At 42.9% G+C, this 23,482-nt stretch overlaps 1 protein-coding gene across 1 annotated transcript in view; it reads left to right on the top strand.

Annotated features, from left to right (window-relative positions):
* Positions 1-23,482, top strand: part of slc13a2 (solute carrier family 13 member 2) — a 70,082-nt gene that overhangs the window by 24,625 nt on the left and 21,975 nt on the right. Inside the window, exon 6 of the mRNA XM_031797337.1 lies at positions 4,231-4,353. Coding sequence (XP_031653197.1) covers positions 4,231-4,353 — 123 coding nt within the window. The remainder of the gene's footprint in view (positions 1-4,230; positions 4,354-23,482) is intronic.

Raw genomic sequence — 23,482 nt, 5'->3', positions numbered from 1 at the left:
AAACCTCTGTAGGGCCTTACGGGAATCTGGGCTTGGCCAATCCACCACAGCCTTAACCTTGTCAGGATCCATGCGAATACCTTCAGTCGAGACGATGTAACCTAGGAATGGAACGGATTGTGCATGAAATATGCATTTCTCCGCCTTGACAAAAAGTCCATTCTCCAACAACCTCTGAAGCACTCGTCTGACGTGTTGAACGTGTTCCTGGAGAGAAGAAGAAAAAATCAGTATGTCATCCAGGTAAACATATATGAACTGATCAATCATATCTCTCAGCACGTCATTGACGAGTGCCTGGAAAACCGCTGGGGAGTTGGATAGCCCAAAAGGCATGACCAAATATTCGAAGTGCCCTCTGGGGGTGTTAAACGCGGTCTTCCATTCGTCCCCCCCCCCTTATGCGAACCAAATGATATGCATTCCGTAAATCCAACTTAGTGAACACGGATGCTCCCTGTAACCTTTCAAAGGCTGAGGACATCAACGGTAAGGGATAGGTATTCTTCACTGTGATGTTATTCAACCCACGGTAATCAATGCAAGGACGCAGAGAACCGTCCTTCTTCCCCACAAAGAAGAACCCGGCCCCCGCTGGAGAAGAGGAAGGACGAATGAATCCAGATGCCAGAGAATCAGAGATGTATCTCTCCATAGCCTCCCTCTCAGGAACAGAGAGTGAATATAACTTGCCTTTAGGCGGAGACTCACCTGGCAATAATTCTATTGCACAGTCATAGGGACGATGCGGAGGAAGAGAAGCAGCACGGGACTTACTGAACACCTCCTTCAGGTCGAGGTATTCAACGGGCACGTTAGACAAATCCACTGCCTCCTCTAGAAACACAGAATCAGACACAGACGAACAAGCAGACACCAAACAGGACTCAAGGCACTTGTTACTCCACATGGATATAGAGTTATGACCCCAGTCAACTCTGGGGTTGTGTTGGGTGAGCCAAGGGTGGCCGAGAACTAATGGTGCAAGGGGTGAGTCCATGAGTAGAAATGATAGTGTCTCAGTGTGATTGCCAGAAGTGATGAGTGTGATAGGTTCAGTGGTGTGAGAAATGTTAGGGAGTTCTTGACCATTGAGAGCGTTGACGGATATCTTGTGCGAGAGTGAGGTGATAGGAATCTGGAGTTTGTGAGCGAGCTTGAAGTCCATGAAATTACCCTCTGCTCCTGAATCCAGTAAGGCTTGGGTGTCGTGCGTGTGGGTGGCCCATCTTAGTCTTACCGGGAGGAGAGTAGATGATGAGGTCTTCTCTGTGGTGACACCACCCGATAGTAGCCTCATGCTTACTACCGGGCCTGATCTTTTACCGGGCAGGAGTGGATAAAGTGGCCCGCTCTACCACAGTAGAGACAGAGTCCTTGGGATCTCCGCCTCTCCCTCTCTTCCCGGGAGAGGCGAGCTCTCCCCAGCTGCATGGGTTCGTGAGCGGAGGCTGAACTGGCCGTGTTCCCGCCGCTGGCATGCCAGCCCTCCGTGTCGTTATACGGTCTGTTAGGGCATGCTCGGTGGCCAATACGACTCAGACGAGCGTCGACCCTCAAGGCTAGTTCCACTAGTCCATTTAAATTCCTGGGAAGGTCCAGAACATAAATCTCCTTCTGGATCCGGTCCTCCAGCCCATGCAGGAACATGTCCCACTGCGCCTCCTCGTTCCACTGACACTCTGCGGCCAGAGTGCGGAATTGGATGGAGTATTCCGATACTGAACGGTCTCCTTGGCGAAGGTCAGCGAGTAGTCTGGCCGCCTCCCTACCCGCCACGGCCCGATCGAAGACCCTTCTCATCTCCTCGGAGAGTGTCTGGAAAGAGGTGCAGCATGGGTCCTGGTTCGCCCACACCGCCGTTCCCCAAAGAGCCGCTTTGCCTGATAGCAGTGTGAGTACGAATGCTACCTTAGACTGTTCACGGTTGAAGGTCCGTGGCTGCAACGAGAATTGCATGGAACATCTCGTAAGAAAAGCTCTGCAATAGTCAGGATCACCTGAATAACCCTCTGGTGTCGGTAGCCGTGGCTCTAGCTGGGAATCCGGCTCTGGCGGGGCGGGTTGAACTGCCAGTGTAGGTGGCGCAGCGAGACCCCTCAGATGTTGTAATTGTTGGGTCAGCTGGGATACCTGCGTCACAAGGGCTTGTACTGCCTGACCTGTGCTGGAGATGTTCTCCTCTTGTTGATCCATTCTCGTGATACTGCGGGAAATGAATTCGGTCAGACTCGTTGAACTCGCTGCATCCATGGTCTGGTCAGATCGTTCTGTGACAATACAGAGGCGGATGCAAGATGCAAGCAACGATGGTTTAATGAATACAGTTTACAGCAGCAACAGGACAGACTGACTGTACTCAGACGGAATCCGACCCAGGGACTTGGGCGCATCTTCCGATGATAGCGTGCTGAGAAATCCAGGGGAGTGTGTCCGGATGTGTAGGAGGGAGCACAGCAGATAATCCACACAAGGGCGGTGAGAGATGAGTACGGACACACGACACAAACTCAGAGAAGTAACAACGATCTGACAACAAGAAACACTGGTTACAGAACATATAAAGGGAAGATAAGTGATTCCAGCTGGCACAGACAATCAGGCCGAGATTGGGAACCACGCCCACACAAACACGGGAGAGAGAGAGAGAGAGAGAGAGAGAGAGAGAGAGAGAGAGAGAGAGAGAAAGAGAGAGGGAGGCAGTGGATTCATGAACCGTGACACCTGTAGCTCAGGATCTGAAGCAAGGATATGCATATTCTTGATACCATTTGAAAGGAAACACTTTAAAGTTTGTGGAAAAGTTCAATTAAATTAATGTAGGAGAATATAACACATTAGATATGGTAAAAGATAATACAAAGAAAAAACATGCATTTATTATTATTTTTTTGTCCCATCGTCTTTGAAATGCAAGAGAAAGGCCATAATGTACCATTCCAGGTTAGGCACAGTTTTGATTTGGTCCACTAGATGGCAGCAGTGTATGTGCGAAGTTTTAGACTGTTCAATGAACCATTGCATTTCTGTTCAAAATGTTCTATCAAGAATGCCCAAATGTGCCTAATTGGTTAATTAATACATTTTCAAGTTCATAACTGTGCACTTTCCTCAAACAAAACCATGGTATTATTTCACTGTAATAGCTACTGTATACTGGACAGTGCAGTTAGATTAATGAGAATGCATATCAAGCTGCCAGTTCAGGACTTGTGAGGCATCTGTTTCTCAAACTAGACTCTAATGTACTTGTCCTCTTGCTCAGTTGTGCACCAGGGCCTCCCACACCTCTTTCTATTCTAGTTAGATCCATTTTGCGCTGTTCTGTGAAGAGAGTAGTACACAGAGTTGTACAAGATCTTCACTTTCTTGGCAATTTCTCGCATGGAATAGCCTTCATTTCTCAGAACAAGAATAGACTGACAAGTTTCAGAAGAAAGTTCTTGTTTCTGGCCGCGTTGAGCTTATAATCAAACACGCACATGCTGATGCCTCACATACTCAACTGGTCTAAGGAAGGCCAGTTTTATTGTTTCTTTAATCAGGACAACAGTTTTCAGCTGTGCTAACATCATTGCAAAAGGGTTTTCTAATGATCAATTAGCCTTTTAAAATTATGAACTTGGATTAGTTAACACAACTCCCCCTTCTCCCCTCTCCTCTCTCTCTCCTTTCTCCCCCTTCTCCCCTCTCCTCTCTCTCTCCTTTCTCCCCCTTTCTCCCCTCTCCTCTCTCTCTCCTTTCTCCCCCTTCTCCCCTCTCTCCTTTCTCCCCTTCTCCCCTCTCCTCTCTCTCTCTCCTTTCTCCCCTTCTCCCCTCTCCTCTCTCTCTCCTTTCTCCCCCTTCTCCCCTCTCCTCTCTCTCTCCTTTCTCCCCCTTCTCCCCTCTCCTCTCTCTCTCCTTTCTCCCCCTTCTCCCCTCTCCTCTCTCTCTCCTTTCTCCCCTCTCTCCTTTCTCCCCTTCTCCCCTCTCCTCTCTCTCTCCTTTCTTCCCCACTCTCTCTCCTTTCTCCCCCTTCTCCCCTCCCCTCTCTCTCTCCTTTCTCCCCCTTCTCCCCTCTCCTCTCTCTCTCCTTTCTCCCCCTTCTCCCCTCTCCTCTCTCTCTCTCCTTTCTCCCCCCTTCTCCCCTCTCTCCTTTCTCCCCTCTCTCTCCTTTCTTCCCCTCTCCTCTCTCTCTCCTTTCTCCCCCTCTCCCCTCTCCTCCTTCTCCCCCTCTCCTCCTCCCTATAGGATCTTCCCAGGTAATGGCGATGTGATCAACTTTGCGTCATGGTTTGGTTTTGCCTTTCCCAACATGATCATCATGCTTATCCTGTCCTGGCTCTGGCTGCAGTTCATGTACATGGGCTTCAAGTAAGTAATGCTGCATTCAAAACAACTGGGAACAACTGAGAAATGGGAGGTCAAAACAGTGATCTTCAGCTCAGAACCGTTCAAATCGATTTTTCCCAGTCAGAACTAATTTTTTTTCCAAGTTCCCAGTAGTTTAAACACGTCGAATTAGTTATTTACTGACTTGCCTAAGTAAAAAAAAAAGGTTTAATAAAAGTGTTAAAAAGTCAGAAGTTGGAGATTTCCATTTTCCCAGTTCCGAGTTCCCAGTTGTTTTGAACGCGTGACATTCACAATGCTCACATCATGTGTCCTCACTGGGCGACATTCACAAGGCTCACTTCACATGTCATCCCTGTACAATATTCAAACCAGATTAATAATAAGTAAAAAATAACATGGCTATATACAGAGAGTACCAGTACCGATCGATGTGCAGGGGGTACGAGGTAATTTAGTTAGCTACATGTATGTACATACAGGTAGGGGGTAAAGTGACTAGGCAACTCAATGGAAATAGACAGTAGCAGCAGTGTATGCGGGGAGTGTAAAGGTGTGTGTGTGTGTGTGTGTGTGTGTGTGTGTGTGTGTGTGTGTGTGTGTGTGTGTGTTGGGGTGTCAGTGTAAGTATGTGTTAGTGTATGGGTAGAGTCCAGTGTGTGTGTACAGAGTCAGTGAAAGAGTTATTGCAAAAAATGGTCAATGCAGATAGTCCAGTTAGCCATTATGATTAGCTATTTATCAGTCTTGTTTAGCAGTCTTATGGCTTGGGGGTAGAAGCTGTTCAGGGTCCTGTTGGTTACAGAGTTTGTGCAGTGGTACTGCTTGCCATCTATGGCTGGAGTCTTTGAAAAAAGTTCCCCCCCCTAAAAAAATAATATGGGCCTTCCTCTGACACCGCATGGTATGGAGGTCCTGTATGGCAGGGAGCTCGGCCCCAGTGATGTACTGGGCCGTACCCACTACCCTCTGTAGTGCCCACGTATCTATAAGACAAAATCCATGTGTAAATGTGTGTATAGTGCGTATGTTATAGTGTGCATGTGTCTATGCTTGTGTTGTTCCATAAGGCGTATCTTTATATTGTTTTTTTTATCTAATTTTACTGCTGGCATGAGTTACTTGATGTGGAATAGAGTTCCATCTAGTCATGGCTATGTAGTACTGTACGCCTCCCATAGTCTGTTCTGGACTTGGGGACTGTAAAGAGACCTCTGGTGGCATGTCTTGTGGGTATGCATGGTTATCTGAGCTGTATGCAAGTATTTAAAACTGACAGATCGGTGCATTCAACATGACAATACCTCTCACAAATACAAGTAGTGATGAAGTAAATTTTGAGCCAGGAGACATTGACATGCATATGATTAATGTAATGTACGTCCAAGGGCCAGCCGTGCTGCCCATTTCTGAGCCAATTGCAAAGTCCCTCTTTGTGGCACCTGACCACAAGACTGAACAGTAGTCCAGGTGCGACAAAACTAGGGCCTGTAGGACCTGCCTTGCTGATAGTGCTCTTAAGAATGTAGAGAAGCGCTTTACTATAGACAGATTGTTTTGACCAAGACGGTTTACATTCCAGGGTTACTCCAAGCAGTTTAGTCTCCTCAACTTGCTCAATTTCAACATTATTAATTTCAAGATTTAGTTGAGGTATTTAGGATTAACTTATTCCTTTCCACCCATTCTGAAACTAACTGCAGCTCTTTGTTAAGAGTTGCTGTCATTTCAGTCACTGTGGTAGCTGACGTGTATAGTGTTGAGTCATGCGCATGCATGGACACACTGGCTTTACCTAAGCATGTTGTTAGTAAAGATTGAAAAAATCAAATGGCCTAGACAGCTGCCCTGGGGAATTCCTGATTCTACCTGGATTTTGTTGGAAAGGCTTCCATTAAAGAACACCCTCTGTGTTCTGTTAGACAAGTAACTCTTTATCCACATTATAGCAGGGGGTGTAAAGCCATAACACATACATTTTTCCGGCAACGGACTATGATCTATAATGTCAAAAGCCGCACTGAAGTCAAACAAAACAGCCCCCACAATCTTATATCACCAATTTCTCTCAGCCAAACATCAGTCATTTGTGTAAGTGCTGTGCTTGTTGAATGTCCTTCCCTATAAGCTTGCCGAAAGTCTGTTGTCAATTTGATTACTGTAAAATAGTTTTGGATCCTGTTATAACACACATTTTTGTGTGTTATAACAGTTTACTAAAAGTTTACTAAGGGTTGGTAACAGGCTTATTGCGGGGCCAAAGGGGGCCACCTTGGTCCAGGCTGTGCCCAGGCTGTTGATTGACTAGGACAGGAAGAGGTAGCTGGAGGGGCATCCACAGCCATGGAGGGAACACCCAAGCCCCCGGCAGAAGACAGCTGGTACAAGGGCTCAAAGCGATTTGAAAGTTTTAAGTCCGGATGCGGGGGAAGAAGGCAGGCATGCCGAGAACGATTATTCTCCTTCTTTCTGGTTTAGACACGCATTTATTTTTCACTCACCTGGAGTCAAATAATGAGCAACCATTTTCTGGTCCAAGCTAGTAGAGGGCTGCAGTGGTGGAAATAGATCACAGTCCAGGAAGGTCCCATTATGATCCTCTTGGGTGTTTTGATAGGAATCATTTAAAGATACCGATAGTCTCAAAGCATCCTTATTCAGTTCAAGGCGCCTGGTCAAATTGTATTTTTCTTCATGAAGAGTAATAGTCCTTTCTTTAGCGTCATCAAGTTCTATACATTTTTCACAAATGAAGGTATCCATCGGACCTTTCCTTGTGACAACAACGAACAAGTTGCAGATTATACATTTGATAGAACGCGAGTACCCAGCATATTCAAATGAGTTTTCACTGCTGCACGCCAACAGTCCAACGGAACAAACATTTCCTGGCTCCGCTGTGGACTTAGATGCTCCCTCCGTGGCCGCAGATGCCCACATCAGCCCCCGCACAACTGTGTTAATGTATGTCTCTCGTTGAATGTGAAGAGGGAGAGAGAATCGCAGAGGTGTGGGTGATGTCTGGGTCGGTTGTTAGTGGCAGGTCGCCGGCTGTTCCTTGCTATGCACCAGCCCATCTGAGTGTTAGTTTTTGGTGTAGCCTCTCAGAGCTCTGTCTCCAGTGTCTGATTTCCTGGGACTGCAGCTCCTGTCATTTGAGGGTTCTTTAGATGGTGGATGGATGACTCTCTATGTAGAAAAACACTGGGTGGAGAACAATTACTCTTTTTCAGATTTTATAATGAACTCACCACAGTTTGAGCAGCCACGCTCTAACTTGCTTACCTTGAGGGAGAGGATGACCTCCTCCCTATAGGCTGCCTCATCATCATCACTGGTCACTCCTACCACCAACATGTTGTCAGAAACTTGATTATGGGGATGGAGTCATGCGCGGCCATGCAGTTGTGGAGTACAGGAGGGGATTAAGGAAGGACACACCCTTGAGTGGCCCACATGTTGATGGTCAGTGTGGCAGATATGTTGTTGCCTATGTTCACCGCCTGGGGGCAGCCGTCAGGAAGTACAGGATCTAGTGGCAGAGAGAGGTTTACAGTCCCAGGGCCCTTTGCTTGGTGAAGGGCTTGGAGGGGACAAGGGTGTTGAATGCTGAGCTATAGTCAATGAACAGCATTCTTACACAGGTATTCCTTTTGTCCAGTTGGGTGAGGGTAGTGTGAAGTGCGATAGAGATTGAATTATCTGTGGATCTGTTAGGGCGGTATGCGAATTGGAATGGGTCCAGCCTTTCAAAGCATTTCATGGCTATAGATGTGAGTGCTACAGGGCGATAGTAATTTAGGCAGGTTACCTTGGCGTTCTTGGGCCTTATGTACATATTCTTTATCCCCTTACACTGTGTATAAGACAGTAGTTTTTTTGGAATTGTTAGTTAGATTACTTGTTCGTTATTACTGCATTGTCGGAACTAGAAGCACAAGCATTTCGCTACACTCGCATTAACATCTGCTAACCATGTGTATGTGACAAATAAAATTTGATTTTATTTGATTTGATTTGGTGGACTGCTTGAAACAAGTTACTATTATAGACCAGATCAGGGATAGGTTGTAATGTCAGTAAAGACGCTCTGAGTATGAGTCCTGGTATTCCATCTGGCCCTGCGTCCTTGTAAATGTTTACCTGTTTAAATATACTCACATCGGATACAGAGAGCGAGATCAAACAGTCGCCTGGAACAGTTATCATGCATGGTTCAGTGCTGCTTGCCTCAAAGTGAGCATAGAAAGCATTTAGCTGGTCTGGTAGGCTCGTGTCGCTGGGCAGCTCACGACTGTGTTCCCCTTTGTATTCCGTGATAGTTTGCAAGCCCTGCCACATCTGTCGAGCATCAGAGCCGTAGTATTCGATCTTTGTCCTGTATTGACACTTTGCCTGTTTGATGGCTTGTCGGAGGTCGTAGTGAGATTTCTTATAAACATTATAAACATCTGGATTGGTGTCCTGCTCCTTGAAAGCGGGCGGTAGCTCTAGCCTTTAGCTCAATGTGGATGTTGCCTGTAATTCATGGCTTCTGGTTAGGATAAGTATGGTCACTGTCGTCGATGCACTTAATAATGATACCGATGACTGATGTGGTAAACTCCTGAATGTTATCGGATTAATCCCGGAACATATTCCATTCTGTGCTAGCGAAACAATCCTGTAGCTTAGCATCTGCTTCATCAGACCACTTCCATATTGTGCACATCACTAGTACTTCCTGTTTGAGTTTTTGCTTGTAAGCAGGAGGATAGATTTGTGGTCTGATTTGCCAAAGGGAGGGCCTTGTTTGTGTGTGTGTGGAGTAAAATGTATCTAGAGTTTTGTCATCGAGTTGCACAGGTGACATGCTGGTATAAAACAGATCTCAGTTTCCCTGCATTAAAATCACTGGCCATTACAAAACACTGCCTCTGAATGTACATTTTCTGGTTTGCTTATAGTCCTATACAGCTCGTTGAGTGTTGTCTTAGTGCAAGCATCGGTTTGTGGTGGTAAATAGACAGCTACAAAAAAATATAGATGAAAAATCTCTTGGTAAATAGTATGGTCTGCAGCTTATCATGAGGTACTCTAACTCAGTATTCTAACTCAGGCCAGCAAAAACCAGCTGTTGTTAAAATAGAGAAACACCTTGCCTCACTTTGTCTTCACCAAGTATGCCGTCCGGTCTTGACCATGCATAGAAAAATCTGAAAGATGTACAGTACATTATTGATGTCCTCATTCGACCACGACTCAGAAACATAATTTTACAGTTTTCAGGACCTGTTGATAGGATAGTCTCGAACGGAGCTCATCCATCATTTGCTGCACGTTCGGTAATAGAACAGAGGACAATGGTCTATTTGCTCACCGGCATAGTATCAGCAGGATGCTGCCTCGCCTGCCTCTTTCGCCGACGCTTCCTCTTTCGATTCCCGGGAATTATGGCCTGGTCCAGTGTAAGCAGAACATCCAGAGCTGTCACCTAGTTGGAGTAGAAATGTTAATCCACATTGAGGTTAGTGACTGCTGTTCTGATGTCATGAAGCTGTTTTCGGTCACAAGATATGATGGTGGTGATATGTTAAAAAAAACTTCAGATCAGTAAGTAAGAAAAACATGTCTACTATCCACTGCAGTGGCGTCTTTTTCCTTCAAGGCTCACATGCGTAATCACTGTGCGAAACCAATGATGTATACAGGCAGGTCCATTAGTATTTGGACAGTGACACAATTTGCATAATTTCTGCTTTGTACGCCACTACAATGGATTTGAAAGGAAACAATCAAGATGCGCTTGAAGTGTAGACTTTCGTCTTTAATATAAGGGTTTTGTCAAACTTATTATATGAACCGTGTAGGAATTAAAACTATTTTTAAACACAGCCGCCCAATTTTAGGGGCTCAAAAGTAATTGGATAAACATAATCATAAATTAAATTGTGAGTTTGAATACTTGGTTGCAAATCCTTTGCAGTCAATGACTGCCTGAAGTCTGGAATCCATAGACATCACCAGATGCTTGGTTTCTCCCCTGGTGGATGCTATGCCTTCCGTTTTGCCTTCAGCAAGTGAAATGCATGCTCAATTGGATTCAGGTCAGGTGATTGACTTGGCCATTGTAGAACATTACACTTCTTTGTCTTAAAAAAGTATTGGGTTGCTTTCGCAGTATGCTTTGGATAATTGTCCATCTGCACTCTGAAGCGCTATCCAATAAGTTTTTAAGCATTTAGCTGAATCTGAGCAGATAATATAGCCCTAAACACCTCAGAATAAATCCTGCTGCTTTTGTCAGCAGTCACATCACAATAAATACAAGGGAACCAGTTCCATTGGCAGCCATACATGTCCACGCCATAACACTACCTCCACCATGCTTCACAGATGAGGTGGTATGCTTTGGATCATCAGCAGTTCCTTCCCTTCTCCATACTCTTCTCTTCCCATCATTCTGGTACAAGTTGACCTTTGGCTCATGATCCTATGGACAGATGATGGACAGATGATCTTTGGCTCATCTGTCTATAGGATGTTCCAGAACTGTACAGGCTTTTTTGGCAAATGATAATCTGTTTTTTTGAGGCTTACCAATGGTTTACATCTTCTGGCAAACCCTCTGCATTTACTCTGGTGACATCATCTCTTGATTGTTGACTTTGACACAGATATACCTACCTCCTGGAGGGTGTTATTGATCTGGCCAACTGTTGTGAAGGTTTTTCTTCTTCTGGGAAAGAATTCTCCTGTCATTCACCACAGCTGTTTTCTGTGGTCTTCCTGGCCTTTTGGTGTTCCTGAGCTCATCAGTGAGTTCTTTCATTTTAAGAATGGAGCAAATAGTTGATTTGGTCAAACCTAATGTTTTTGCTATCTCTCTGTTGGGTTTGTTTAGATTTTTCACCCTAATGATGGCTTGCTTCACTGGCAGTGACTCTAATCCTGCTAGGATCTGGTTTCTTGCTTTGACTAATCTGGCACCTCCCCTGGAACCCCAATGTTATCAATGTATACCTTGTCATCAAATGACCCAGATGGAGTGCTTCTCTTTTCCCGTTTAGATAACTTCATGTCCTGGTGTCGAATGAGTGTAAAAGGCATCCCCACGCACATGACCCCACCCAATCTGTGGGTAATAGAATTGTTCCCCCACACAACCACCAGATGTCAGCCCTGGCCCATCTTCCTCTCAAATCCAACAGGGTCTTTTTAGTGGTAACATTCTCTGTTCTATTACAAGTACTAACTTCTCCCACATATTTTCATGAGTACTATACCGGGCGAAACAGTAATAATCTCCTCTGGATACCATACCGGCCCAAACTCCTCTACCCAGAACCGTACTAGGGTGTCGACCAAGACCTGGTCATCTCCATACCACAACCCTTGATCCTCCTTCATTTCTATTTAAAGGGTTAAGCGCATCTTTATGCCACTCTACTCTACCTTCTTCCATACTGGGTGAGTGGATTCATATAGCCCTCTCTCCCAATGAGCTGTGTCCACGATCAATATGGAAACCTGCACCGATATCTCTTTTATTTTGGAACAAAATCCTCATCGTCTAAACCATGGGTCAAATTACCACTCTCCGCATACTCGAGTAGGACGTGCTGTATCAGGAATATGTCACCCACGATAAGACAGCTCAGACGAACAGCTTCCATGTGAAGCCCCACCCTCTCCCCTAGAACACATCGCTTAGCAAGAGCCAGACACATCTTCACTTCTATGAACAACAACAGTGAGGAAAGGACAGGTAAGGTATTTTTCATTCGAGAGATGGCCCCCAGAATTCTGTTAATTCCAGTTCTCCTCTCGAACTCTGTTATTGTTCGACAGTGTCAGGGTGCCTTACCCTCCCGCAGTGCGATATGAATCCGGGTAGCTCTTTCAGCTAGCTGTCACCAGGAGTACTTGGTATGGTCCCCCCAACAAGCCTATGGGACTGGATTGAGTGACTTCACCTGTAGTTCACCTGTAGTGTATAAAATCTTGGACATACAGGTTTGGTTAACAAACAGTTTCTCATTTGTTCTGTTTATTAGCTGAAAAAAAATGTTTTTATCAGTTAATTATCCCGTAGGTCACATCCTATTCTAGAACACAATTTACCCATCCCCCCTTTGTTACCTGGTTCTGCCCAGGTAACAACCTTGCCTTATTCTTAATTAAACAATGACTTAGGTAAGATTTAGTGAATTATCCTTATGTCTGACATCATCATGTAGGAGCCCCTTTTAATTTTCCACATGTCCAATTCTCCCTTGGGCGCCCATTCATGTCAATCCTGCACCAATTCCCTGTCAAGTTTCTTATCTACTTTTATGAACTATCTGCGCTACTTATATATTTTCTTAAATATATATTTTTACCAATTTAAACCTTTTCTCTCATATCTCTCAAATACCACTAAGCTTCTAACTGTTTGACTTTATCTAAAATCATTGATTTTTAGAAAAAACATGTCTATGAGCGGCTTTTCTCTAAAGTCCTTACATTTCCTTAATCAATCTATCTTAATCCTAACAATAATCCTAAATCATCACAGATGTCCTATATTCCTGTTAAATGTTATACTATTTAAAAACGTATAATAATCAAACAAAGTCTAATAAATGCTAACCATATTAAAATCCTTCCTACACTAACAAGCCCTCTCCTTCGGGGACCCTCAGTATTCTATCTGCCAATAACATGGATTTAATATGTGTTGCAAAGTATGGAATACTTAAGTATGGAATCTACAGTAATTTATCACCCCTAAAAAACTGCAACTTATTTTTCTATGTAATTCCCTGCCCTATTGGCTTAATCTATCTTATCTTCCCCTATTTATTCTCAATAATAAATATGACTTTTTCTCTGTTACAATACCAAATCATTAATAGCCCATTCAAAAACTTCACAGCCAATGTTGTAAAACAGAATCCTGAACCACTTTCTCATTTGTGGTTCAAACAATAATTCTAACCCCTCAACCAAAACTCCATTATTATGAATTACCTTAAAACTAGTAACTCAATATGACCACATTCATTATACAAATGACTCTCCCCTGAGGCTGATCAGACCTCAGAGGACAGTCACGATAAGATCAATAGGTCATAAAATGTAAAGAGAATTCACTTGTATAATTAAAACTCATAATGTTCCATATGTGAGTGTGCCTCTTTAAAATACCTTTGCACAAAAAAAAAAACTAGTCCTAACAATGGTTTTATGTGTATATACTTGCAGTCCTGTTTTAATTTGGTCGTTTATGGCCTCATTCTCCCCCAGATTATAATCCCAGGAAACATCTAAAATTGAGACACCTTAAACATCAATTTTCCCAGAAGAACACAACACTCCTAACTAGCATTCACTATGCTAATTCCGATTCAGAAACTCAAAAGTGAACTATAAGCTAAACCTAATGATGATTCCCCTTTAACTAAAATCATTAATCATAAGTTTTAAACACCGTCAATGTATATTTTTCTTAAATGAACATGTTACCCTTAGATACAATTAACCCGATACATTTCTTAGTGTAAGAAATCCGTAATTTAATCCCCGATATTTAATAAATATGCATTCGCATTCTCCCATGGCTCCTTTAATTTACTTATTTTAGATAACTTCCATCCGTCCCGGAATGAAGAATCCTACTTAAGCACGCCTGTCTACGTATCAGGGGAAAAGTTTGAATAACCAAATTCAACCTAGCTTACTTCCCGAAACATATGCAGTTATGTTTTTCTATAGAGGTTGCTTTTCAAACTTTAAATACCCTAACATGGTTCCACACAATTGAAAAGTGCTCAAATTCACTGGTGTTACATAAACACTCAAACCTGGAATCACAACCATGGAATCCATTACCACGATGTTTTACGAATCATACATCCAGTCTCTCCCTAACATGGTTCAATCCAAACAAACGCCACAAACCTTGATGCCTACCTAGGTATCAGCTGATAGTCAGGAAAGATGCTAAAAACTATCCTGGCAACTCTCAAATTACTGTTAAAAATGTATTTTGTAATTTATATCAACTTCTGAAAAGTTACTCGAAACACCAATACACACACTAACAGACAAACAATTTTCTCCGTTGTCCCCAGTCCCTGGCGACAAAAGTGCCTCGCTAGTGACGTCATCATCAAGCGCTCAACCTCAGCCCCATTTGTAGCGACTTTAAATGAATTGTAAATAATTCTTGTTCGATTAACCAAACCTAATTTATCACATCTGTTCCAATCCTGAATTATAATTTACCACCCCCTATGTGAGTGTACACCTTTAAAATACCTTGTCACTGGGAACAGGGAAATCCCCTTAACCCAAACTTTTACTACTACAACGACACCCAATAATTCTGATAATCCCTACACATCGTTTGTTTTAAATCTCTTGATGTATCATGTAACTTATTTTTCTATCTTCAAATTGTCATCCCACAATATTTTTTCCACTGTCATACACTCAAAACACTGTGATTGACGTGCACTGTCCCTTTAAGATAAGACATTATTTTTCCCCGTAAAGAAAAACAGAGAAAATAGATAGTGTTTTTTTTTTTAGGATACTTTAACTTCTAGTTCGAATTCCCAGGCGTTACCTAACCAAAAATCAATACTCGGAAAAACAATCACAACTTTTTACGATTAAACTATTCTTACCTATTTTATAGTCCAAAGTGTTGCACTATATAGCCCATTTAGTGCTTGGCACTTCCGTTGCAAGCTGTGGCATCTTTACGATACTTCTCCTTTTTTAAATTTTATGAAATGTATCTGGAACTTCTGGCCGTTTTTGAAAAGTAACTCTAAGCTATAATGCACGCATTTTTCCTCTAAATGCCACAACCCCTTTTCTCGGTTTAAATTTGAGGAACGATGTTGTTAAACGTGCAACGTCATCACACATCTGCCTGCCTCTGTAAAATATATATATTCCCTATTCAGATTGCGTTCAGTTTTAAATTCTAATCATCAAAGTAACCCCAACCCAACTTCTCAACATACCATACTCTAACATTTAAACGTACCATGTTTTGTGCTAAATTTATCATATGTCAGTCGATTCATAAATAGCTATATCGTCCGGATAGCCCGAAATTGTATCGTATCTCTCCGTTATTCCCTACATTTAACTTTAGGTGACTTTCTCTTCTATGATACATTTATTTAAATACGAATCCCATCTCAATACATTATTCCACCAGATTCCACCAGGGCAAAATAGCGTTTTTCATCGAAATTGTCTCGCCATTATTTTTAATGCCTTCTTTTTTAACAAAATGTATTCAATCTAAAACACATAATAAACGTTCATTTCATATCTTTTACAAACATTGGCGACCGTATTTTTCAGGCAAAACATGCAAATAGGTCAATTACAATCTAAAATCAATTTTAGTTAAACGCCTCGGCCGGGATTACAATTAAACCATCTTGTATTTTTCTTTTGACTCACCTTATCTATTTTTCTCAACATTATTATTATAATTGTCCGTAGTCCCAAAACTTCGACACCGGGAATTCCCAGAAAATCGTCCTAATTACGGATATAGCAAGGAAGGGTTTTAAATATCAGCTTCCATTCAGGTTCTTTGTCTGAGTCAGATTTTGGATGTTTCCCTTCCATTCTCTTTGTTCTCGTATTACGGTAATCTCCCGCTAGTTTTTCGACACTTCTTTTGAGGAATTTCTAAACAATACTTCCTTTTCTGTCTGACTATTTGTCTGTCTCTTTTATGGAAATCTTATCAATAGCTTTGACTTTTGAATCAGATATTAGGTCTTACCTTACAACTATAAGCCCAGGGTTTGTAAAGCCCTAGTTAAAATCGTATTTTCCGGTTGTGTCAGAGGGCTTTTAAAGAACGCTAATAATCGTTATCTCACGCCACTAATTGTTAGACTTCCCTCTCGCATGGAACTTTTATCTAATTTCTTTAGATTTAAGTTCCCTCTCCTCCTTATTTGGATATTTCCAAGGTATTAGTTGAATCGGAACGATGATCAATACTGCCACTATTCAAATGACCAATCCAGTTATCTTGCGCATTCTTGCCGTCTCCCTACGCCCAGTATTTGTACAAGCTCACCGTCCTATCCCCCAGGAGCTATTTAATATCCCGTCTTAATCTCGGGCGGGTGGGCCTCTCATGATTAAGTTTAGTTTATTTACGGTAGTGCACATTACCACAGGTTATTTTCGAACCTGCTTCAGTGTATATCGGTTATACAAAACCCAGTGTATGATGGTCATACAAACCCAGTGTATATCGGTTATACAAAACCCAGTGTATGATGGTCATACAAACCCTGTGGGAATAGCAAAGCTCCCATTATTGATGAATTCTGAACATTTCAGAACATCAATTAAAGAGCTCAAATCCCCCCAGAATCGAGAATAAAGGCTACTTTACCTGCTGCCGGCTGGGAAAACATTGTTCGTTTGAATCTAGTCACCTTCCCTGTACTCCGTGATAATACGCAGGCCTGAATTTTAACCTCAATTCAGAGGTCAGGTCTTTAGTAAAACGAGTCAAAAACCCTTCCGTGCACGATTTTCAGCGTACTACCTCCAGATAACAGGGAGGGGTATTTAGATCTGGGATCGAATGACCAATTGTTAGTGGAATTTTAAATTCCTGTATGTTTTGTAGCCAAAACCAAATTCACACTCTTTCTAGTTCATTAATGATTTGTAAGTTCATTAATTATGCATGAAGTAGATCGAGACCAGTCTTAAAAGCCAGGTAACAGCGTTTAATTCAAGAGAGTACTGAAGCACAATACAAAGAACCTTACATTTTAAAGAGACAACATAAAATGACATCATCAGTTTCCCACACCCTCTCCGATCCACACAATAGCGCAGTGTTTTCAGGTCCGGAGATGTCTTCTACTCCCCTCATAAACCAAACATTCCAATCTGTCTAAAAGATATCTTCTCCTCCACTAATGGAATATCAAGGACCATTCTTATCTGTCAGAAAAGATATATCATCCCTCTCCCTTAAACTTCCCGCAAGGTACAGACAATTAATTTGTTTTACTTACATTTTCAGTAACAGCTTAACCAAGAGCCCATACATTTCATACCATAACATAATAGTATTAGAATAAATGGTTCTAATTGAAATGTATACATTATTAATCATTTCAACTATAATTTCCTCCAACAGCGCCATGTTCAGAAATGCCTCCAAAATATCCGGAGTAATTACAGAGAGCTACGTCAAATAACAGAAATACTCATCATAAACTTTGACGAAAGATACATGTTTTACATATAATTAAAGATACACTGGCTCTTAATGCAACCGCTGTGTCAGATTTTTTTAAAACGTTACGAAAAAAGCATACCATGCAATAATCTGAGACGGCGCTCAGACGTAAATATATTTCTCCGCCATGTTGGAGTCAACAGAAATACAAAATGATATCATAAATATTCCCTTACCTTTGATGATCTTTCATCAGAATGCAGTGCAAGGAATCATAGTTCCTCAATAAATCGTTGTTTTGTTCCATAATGTCCATTACTTGTGTCCAATTAGCTACTTTTGCTGGCACGTTTAGTTCACATGTCCAAAAGCTGGCGCTGGTCCAGGCGAACTCGGACGAAAACTTCAAAAAGTTATATTCCAGGTCGAAACTGGTATTACTAAGTAGAGAATCAATCTTCAGGATGTTATTATCATATATATCCTATAACGTTCCAACCGCAGCATTCGTTTTTGTCTACAGAGTAATGGAACGCAAGGCGATATAATAAGTACTGTGTGTAACCAGGAACTGGCATTCTGCCAGACCAGTGACTCAAATAGCTGCCATCCGGTCACACATCACATTAGAAGCTTCATTCCACATTCTACTGACTGTTGACATCTAGTGAAAGGCGTAGGAAGTGCGAACAGATCCATATCTTATTTGGATGTGAATAGGCGATGAGTTGAAAATCAACCAGCCCCAGAATTTCCACTTCCTGTTTGGAAGTTTGCCTGCTCTATGAGTTCTGTTATACTCACAGACATAATTCAAACAGTTTTAGAAACTTCAGAGTATTTTCTATCCAATAGTAACAATAATATGCATATATTAGTATCTGGGACAGAGTAGGAGGCAGTTCACTATGGGCACGTAATTCATCCAAAGTGAAAATGCTGCCCCCTATCCCTAAGCTGAAGTATGCACTTTCAGCTCATATTCATTATTCCAATATGCTGTGGTAGACAGCTAAAATAATAATAACTTGGTCAATGTCCAAATATTTATAGACCTGACTGTATCAACCTTGGAATGCTGATGCTATGTATTGGCCAATAAGAGGCTTTGAAGCCATCGGTTGGCCATCTTGGCACTCCCCAGAAAAACAAATGGAATTCTACAGTTTTGTACTGTATTTAAGGGTTTATCTTGTTGTAGTTGGGGCAGTAAACATTATAACTTTTTTTTTAAATACTTGAAGGAAAATGTTTTATGAATTGTATTCCTTTTTTTGTTATGTTTAGCTCACATAATAGCATTTAAAAGTATGCATTAAGGCAGGGCTGCCCAACCCTCTTCCTGAAGATCTACTTTCCTGTGGGTTTTCAGTTCAACCCTAATTTAACACACCTGATTCTGCTAATTAGCTGCTCAACAAGACCTTAACTAGCTGAATCAGATATGCTAAATTAGGGTTGGACTGAAAACCAACAGGACAGTAGATCTCCAGGAAGAGGGTTGGGCAGCCCTGCATGAAGGTATCTGTAAGAGAATAAACATGTCAAAAACAAATTTGGACATTAAAAGGCCAATCAGCAGTTGCTACATCAATGTGTGGACATAAATTAAGTCCACTGATTCTTGAAGAATCTAACGTACACTATACAATGCATTTGGAAAGTATTCAGTACCCTTTTCCACATTTTGTTACGTTACAGAATTATTTTAAAATGGATGAAATATTTATTTTCCTCATCAATCTGCTCACCATACCCTACATCATAATGACAACGCAAAAACTGATTTATTTGAACTTTTTGTGAATTTATAAAAAATCAACACTGAAATATGACATGTACATAAGTATTCAGACCCTTTACTCAGTACTTTGTTGAAGCACCGTTGGCAGTGATTACTGTCTCAAATTTAATTGGGTTGGCACATCTGTATAAGGGGAGTTTCACCCATTCTTCTCTGCAAATCCTCTCAAGCTCTGTTAGGTTGGATGGGGAGCGTTGCTGCACAGCTACTTTCAGGTCACTCCAGAGATGTTCAATCAGGTTCAAGTCCGGGCTCTGGGTGGGCTCCTCAAGGACTTGTCCCGAAGCCACTCCTGTGTTGTCTTGGCTGTGTGCTTAGGGCTGTTGTCCTGTTGGAAGGTGAACCTTTGCCCCCAGGCCTGAGGTCCTGAACGCTCTGGAGCTGGTTTTCATCAAGAATATCTCTGTACTTTGCTCTGTTCATCTTTGCCTCAATCTTGACTAGTCTCCCAGTCCATGCAGTGGAAAAACATCCCCACAGCATGATGCTGCCACCACATGCTGCCACTGTGTCTTTGAGGACCTTCAATGCTAAAGAAATGTTTTGGTACCCTCCCCAAGATCTGTGTCTCGACACAATTATTTACCCAGGCAAGCCAGTTAAGATCAAATTTTATTTGCAATGACAACCTACCCCGGCCAAACCCGACCGACGCTGGGCCAATTGTTCGCCGCCCTATGGGACTCCCAATCTGAGATGCAATGCCTTATACCGCTGCGCCACTGGAGACAGGATGCACCTGAGCTCAATTGTGAGTCTCATAGCAAAGGGTCTGAATACTTATGTAAATAAGGTATTTCTGTTTTTCTTTTAATAAATTTGCCAAAAATTCTAAAAGCCTGTTTTTGCTTTGTCATTATGGAGTATTGTGTGTAGATTGATGATGATTTTTTTTATTTAATCCATTTTAGAATAAGTCTGTAGCAAAATATTGAAAAAGTCAAGGGTTCTGAAAACTTTCCAAAGCCACTGTATATAGAAAAGTATGTGGACACCCCTTTAAATTTGTGGATTTGGCTATTTCAAACACACCCGTTGCTGACGGGTGTATAAAATCGAGCACACAGCCATGCAATCGCCATAGACCAACATTGGCAGTAGAATTGACTTACTGAAGAGCTCAGTGACTTTCAACGTGGAACCGTCCTACTGTAGAATGCCTTCTTTCCAACAAGTTAGTTTGTAAAATGTCTGCCCTGCTAGAGCTGCCCCGGTCAACTGTAAGTACAGTTATTGTGAAGTGGAAATGTCTAGGAGCAACAACGGCTCAGCCGCGAAGTGGTGGGCCACACAAGTTCACGGAATGGGACCGGTGAGTGCTGAAACGTGTAATGTGTAAAAATCTCAACTGCCTCTGGAGTTCCAAACTGCCTCTGGAAGCAACGTCAGCACAAGACCTGTTCATCGGGAATTCATGAAATGGGTTTCAAAGACCGAGCAGTCGCACAAGCCTAGGATCAAATCAAAATCAAATCAAATGTATTTATGTAGCCCTTCGTAATCAGCTGATATCTCAAAGTGCTGTACAGAAACCCAGCCTAAAACCCCAAAAAGCAAGCAATGCAGGTGTAGAAGCACGGTGGCTAGAAAAAACTCCCTAGAAAGGCCAAAACCTAGGAAGAAACCTAGAGAGGAACCAGGCTATGTGGGGTGGCCAGTCCTCTTCTGGCTGTGCCAGGTGGAGATTATAACAGAACATGGCTCAAGATGTTCAAATGTTCATAAATGACCAGCATGGTCCAATAATAATAAGGCAGAACAGTTGAAACTGGAGCAGCAGCACGGCCAGGTGGACTGGGGACAGCAAGGAGTCATCATGTCAGGTAGTCCTGAGGCATGGTCCTAGGGCTCAGGTCCTCCGAGAGAGAGAAAGAATGAAAGAAAGAGAGAATTAGAGAGAACACACTTAAATTCACACAGGACACCAAATAGGACAGGAGAAGTACTCCAGATATAACAAACTGACCCCAGCCCCCCGACACAAACTATTAGAGCATAAATACTGGAGGCTGAGACAGGAGGGGTCAGGAGACACTGTGGCCCCATCCGAGGACACCCCCGGACAGGGCCAAACAGGAAGGATATAACCCCACCCACTTTGCCAAAGCACAGCCCCCACACCACTAGAGGGATATCTTCAACCACCAATTTACCATCCTGAGACAAGGCTGAGTATAGCCCACAAAGATCTCCACCACGGCACAACCGAAGGGGGGGGGGGGGGCAACCCAGACAGGATGATCACATCAGTGACTCAACCCACTCAGGTGACGCGCCCCTTCCAGGGACGGTATGAGAGAGCCCCAGTAAGCCAGTGACTCAGCCCCTGTAATAGGGTTAGAGGCAGAGAATCCCAGTGGAAAGAGTGGAACCGGCCAGGCAGAGACAGCAAGGGCGGTTCGTTGCTCCAGAGCCTTTCCGTTCACCTTCCCACTCCTGGGCCAGACTACACTCAATCATATGACCCACTGAAGAGATGAGTCTTCAGTAAAGACTTAAAGGTTGAGACCGAGTCTGCGTCTCTGACATGGGTAGGCAGACCGTTCCATAAAAATGGAGCTCTAAAGGAGAAAGCCCTGCCTCCAGCTGTTTGCTTAGAAATTCTAGAGACAATTAGGAGGCCTGCGTCTTGTGACCGTAGCGTACATGTAGGTATGTATGGCAGGACCAAATCAGAGAGATAGGTAGGAGCAAGCCCATGTAATGCTTTGTAGGTTAGCAGTAAAACCTTGAAATCAGCCCTTGGAGTAATATGATCAAATGTTTTGGTTCTAGTCAGGATTCTAGCAGCCGTATTTAGCACTAACTGAAGTTTATTTTGTGCTTTATCCGGGTAGCCGGAAAGTAGAGCATAGCAGTAGTCTAACCTAGAAGTGACAAAAGCATGGATAAATTTTTCTGCATCATTTTTGGACAGAAAGTTTCTGATTTTGGCAATGTTACGTAGATGGAAAAAAGCTGTCCTTGAAATGGTCTTGATATGTTCTTCAAAAGAGAGATCAGGGTCCAGAGTAACGCCGAGGTCCTTCACAGTTTTATTTGAGACGACTGTACAACCATTAAGATTAATTGTCAGATTCAACAGAAGATCTCTTTGTTTCTTGGGACCTAGAACAAGCATCTCTGTTTTGTCCGAGTTTAAAAGTAGAATGTTTGCAGCCATCTACTTCCTTATGTCTGGATCACCATGCACAATTCCAAGCGTCAGCTGGAGTGGTGTAAAGGGGCGCTCCTTGACCTGCCGCCACTCCCCCAGTGCTCTCTCCCTCTCTCTCTCTCTCTCTCTCTCTGTCTCTCTGTCTCTCTGTGTGTGATTGTGTGGGTGGAGACAGGTGTGCTGGAGTCAGAGCAGATCCCCACCAGGTGGTTGCAGAGGCGTGCTGGTCTCCCTACCTCCCAGTTCCCCAAGACATCCAACCAGAACCAGAACAAATAGCAGGCCAAACTATCCCTCTCAGCACTGCCTGGACTGCGCAAAAATGCAAATGCTTTCCGTTTGAGTTATATTAGGTTTTATTTTCATCGTTTCATCAAGACCTCTACAAATACTCTGACTCTGGTTCCCATCTCCAGTCCCACATCTCCTCATCCTGCTACTCTGCCCTGGATTCCCCACACTGCTGCCTTGGATTCCCTTACAGACCTGCTTACCCTGTCCCAACCCCTCTCACTCTAGCGTCAGCCTGCACACCTGGTTTCCTGCAACCCGCCAGAGCTTCCCCTGGCCTACACTCCATCTTCCCCCTGGGTTTCAATAAATACCTTGGTTACTTCATCCCAGTCTCTTCATCTGAGTCTGCTCTTGGGTTGCCCTGTTCCACTCCGCTTAACAGAAACTTAATCAGTAGACACTATTTTGGCTGTTTCCAGTCTCCCTACATAATTATGAGTGATGATAGGTGTTTCAGACATAATTATGTACTATAGCTATATTTTAACATTTTCGAGAGTTCAACCAATGACGTCATCAGTTGATTGAGCCTAATCTAAAAATGAGTCATGATTTGTAGCAATTATTGTGGCCTTTGTTCGCCGACTGCACAATAACGCTAGCAGCAGGTAGAGATGGTTTTCCTCTTTCAATATAGCCATTGCATCTCAACAATGTTCCAATCTGCCACGACATTGCAGGA

The sequence above is a fragment of the Oncorhynchus kisutch genome, linkage group LG19 (assembly GCF_002021735.2).
Source record: "Oncorhynchus kisutch isolate 150728-3 linkage group LG19, Okis_V2, whole genome shotgun sequence".
Lineage (NCBI taxonomy): Eukaryota > Metazoa > Chordata > Actinopteri > Salmoniformes > Salmonidae > Oncorhynchus > Oncorhynchus kisutch.
This window is presented reverse-complemented; position numbering and strand designations above follow the sequence as displayed.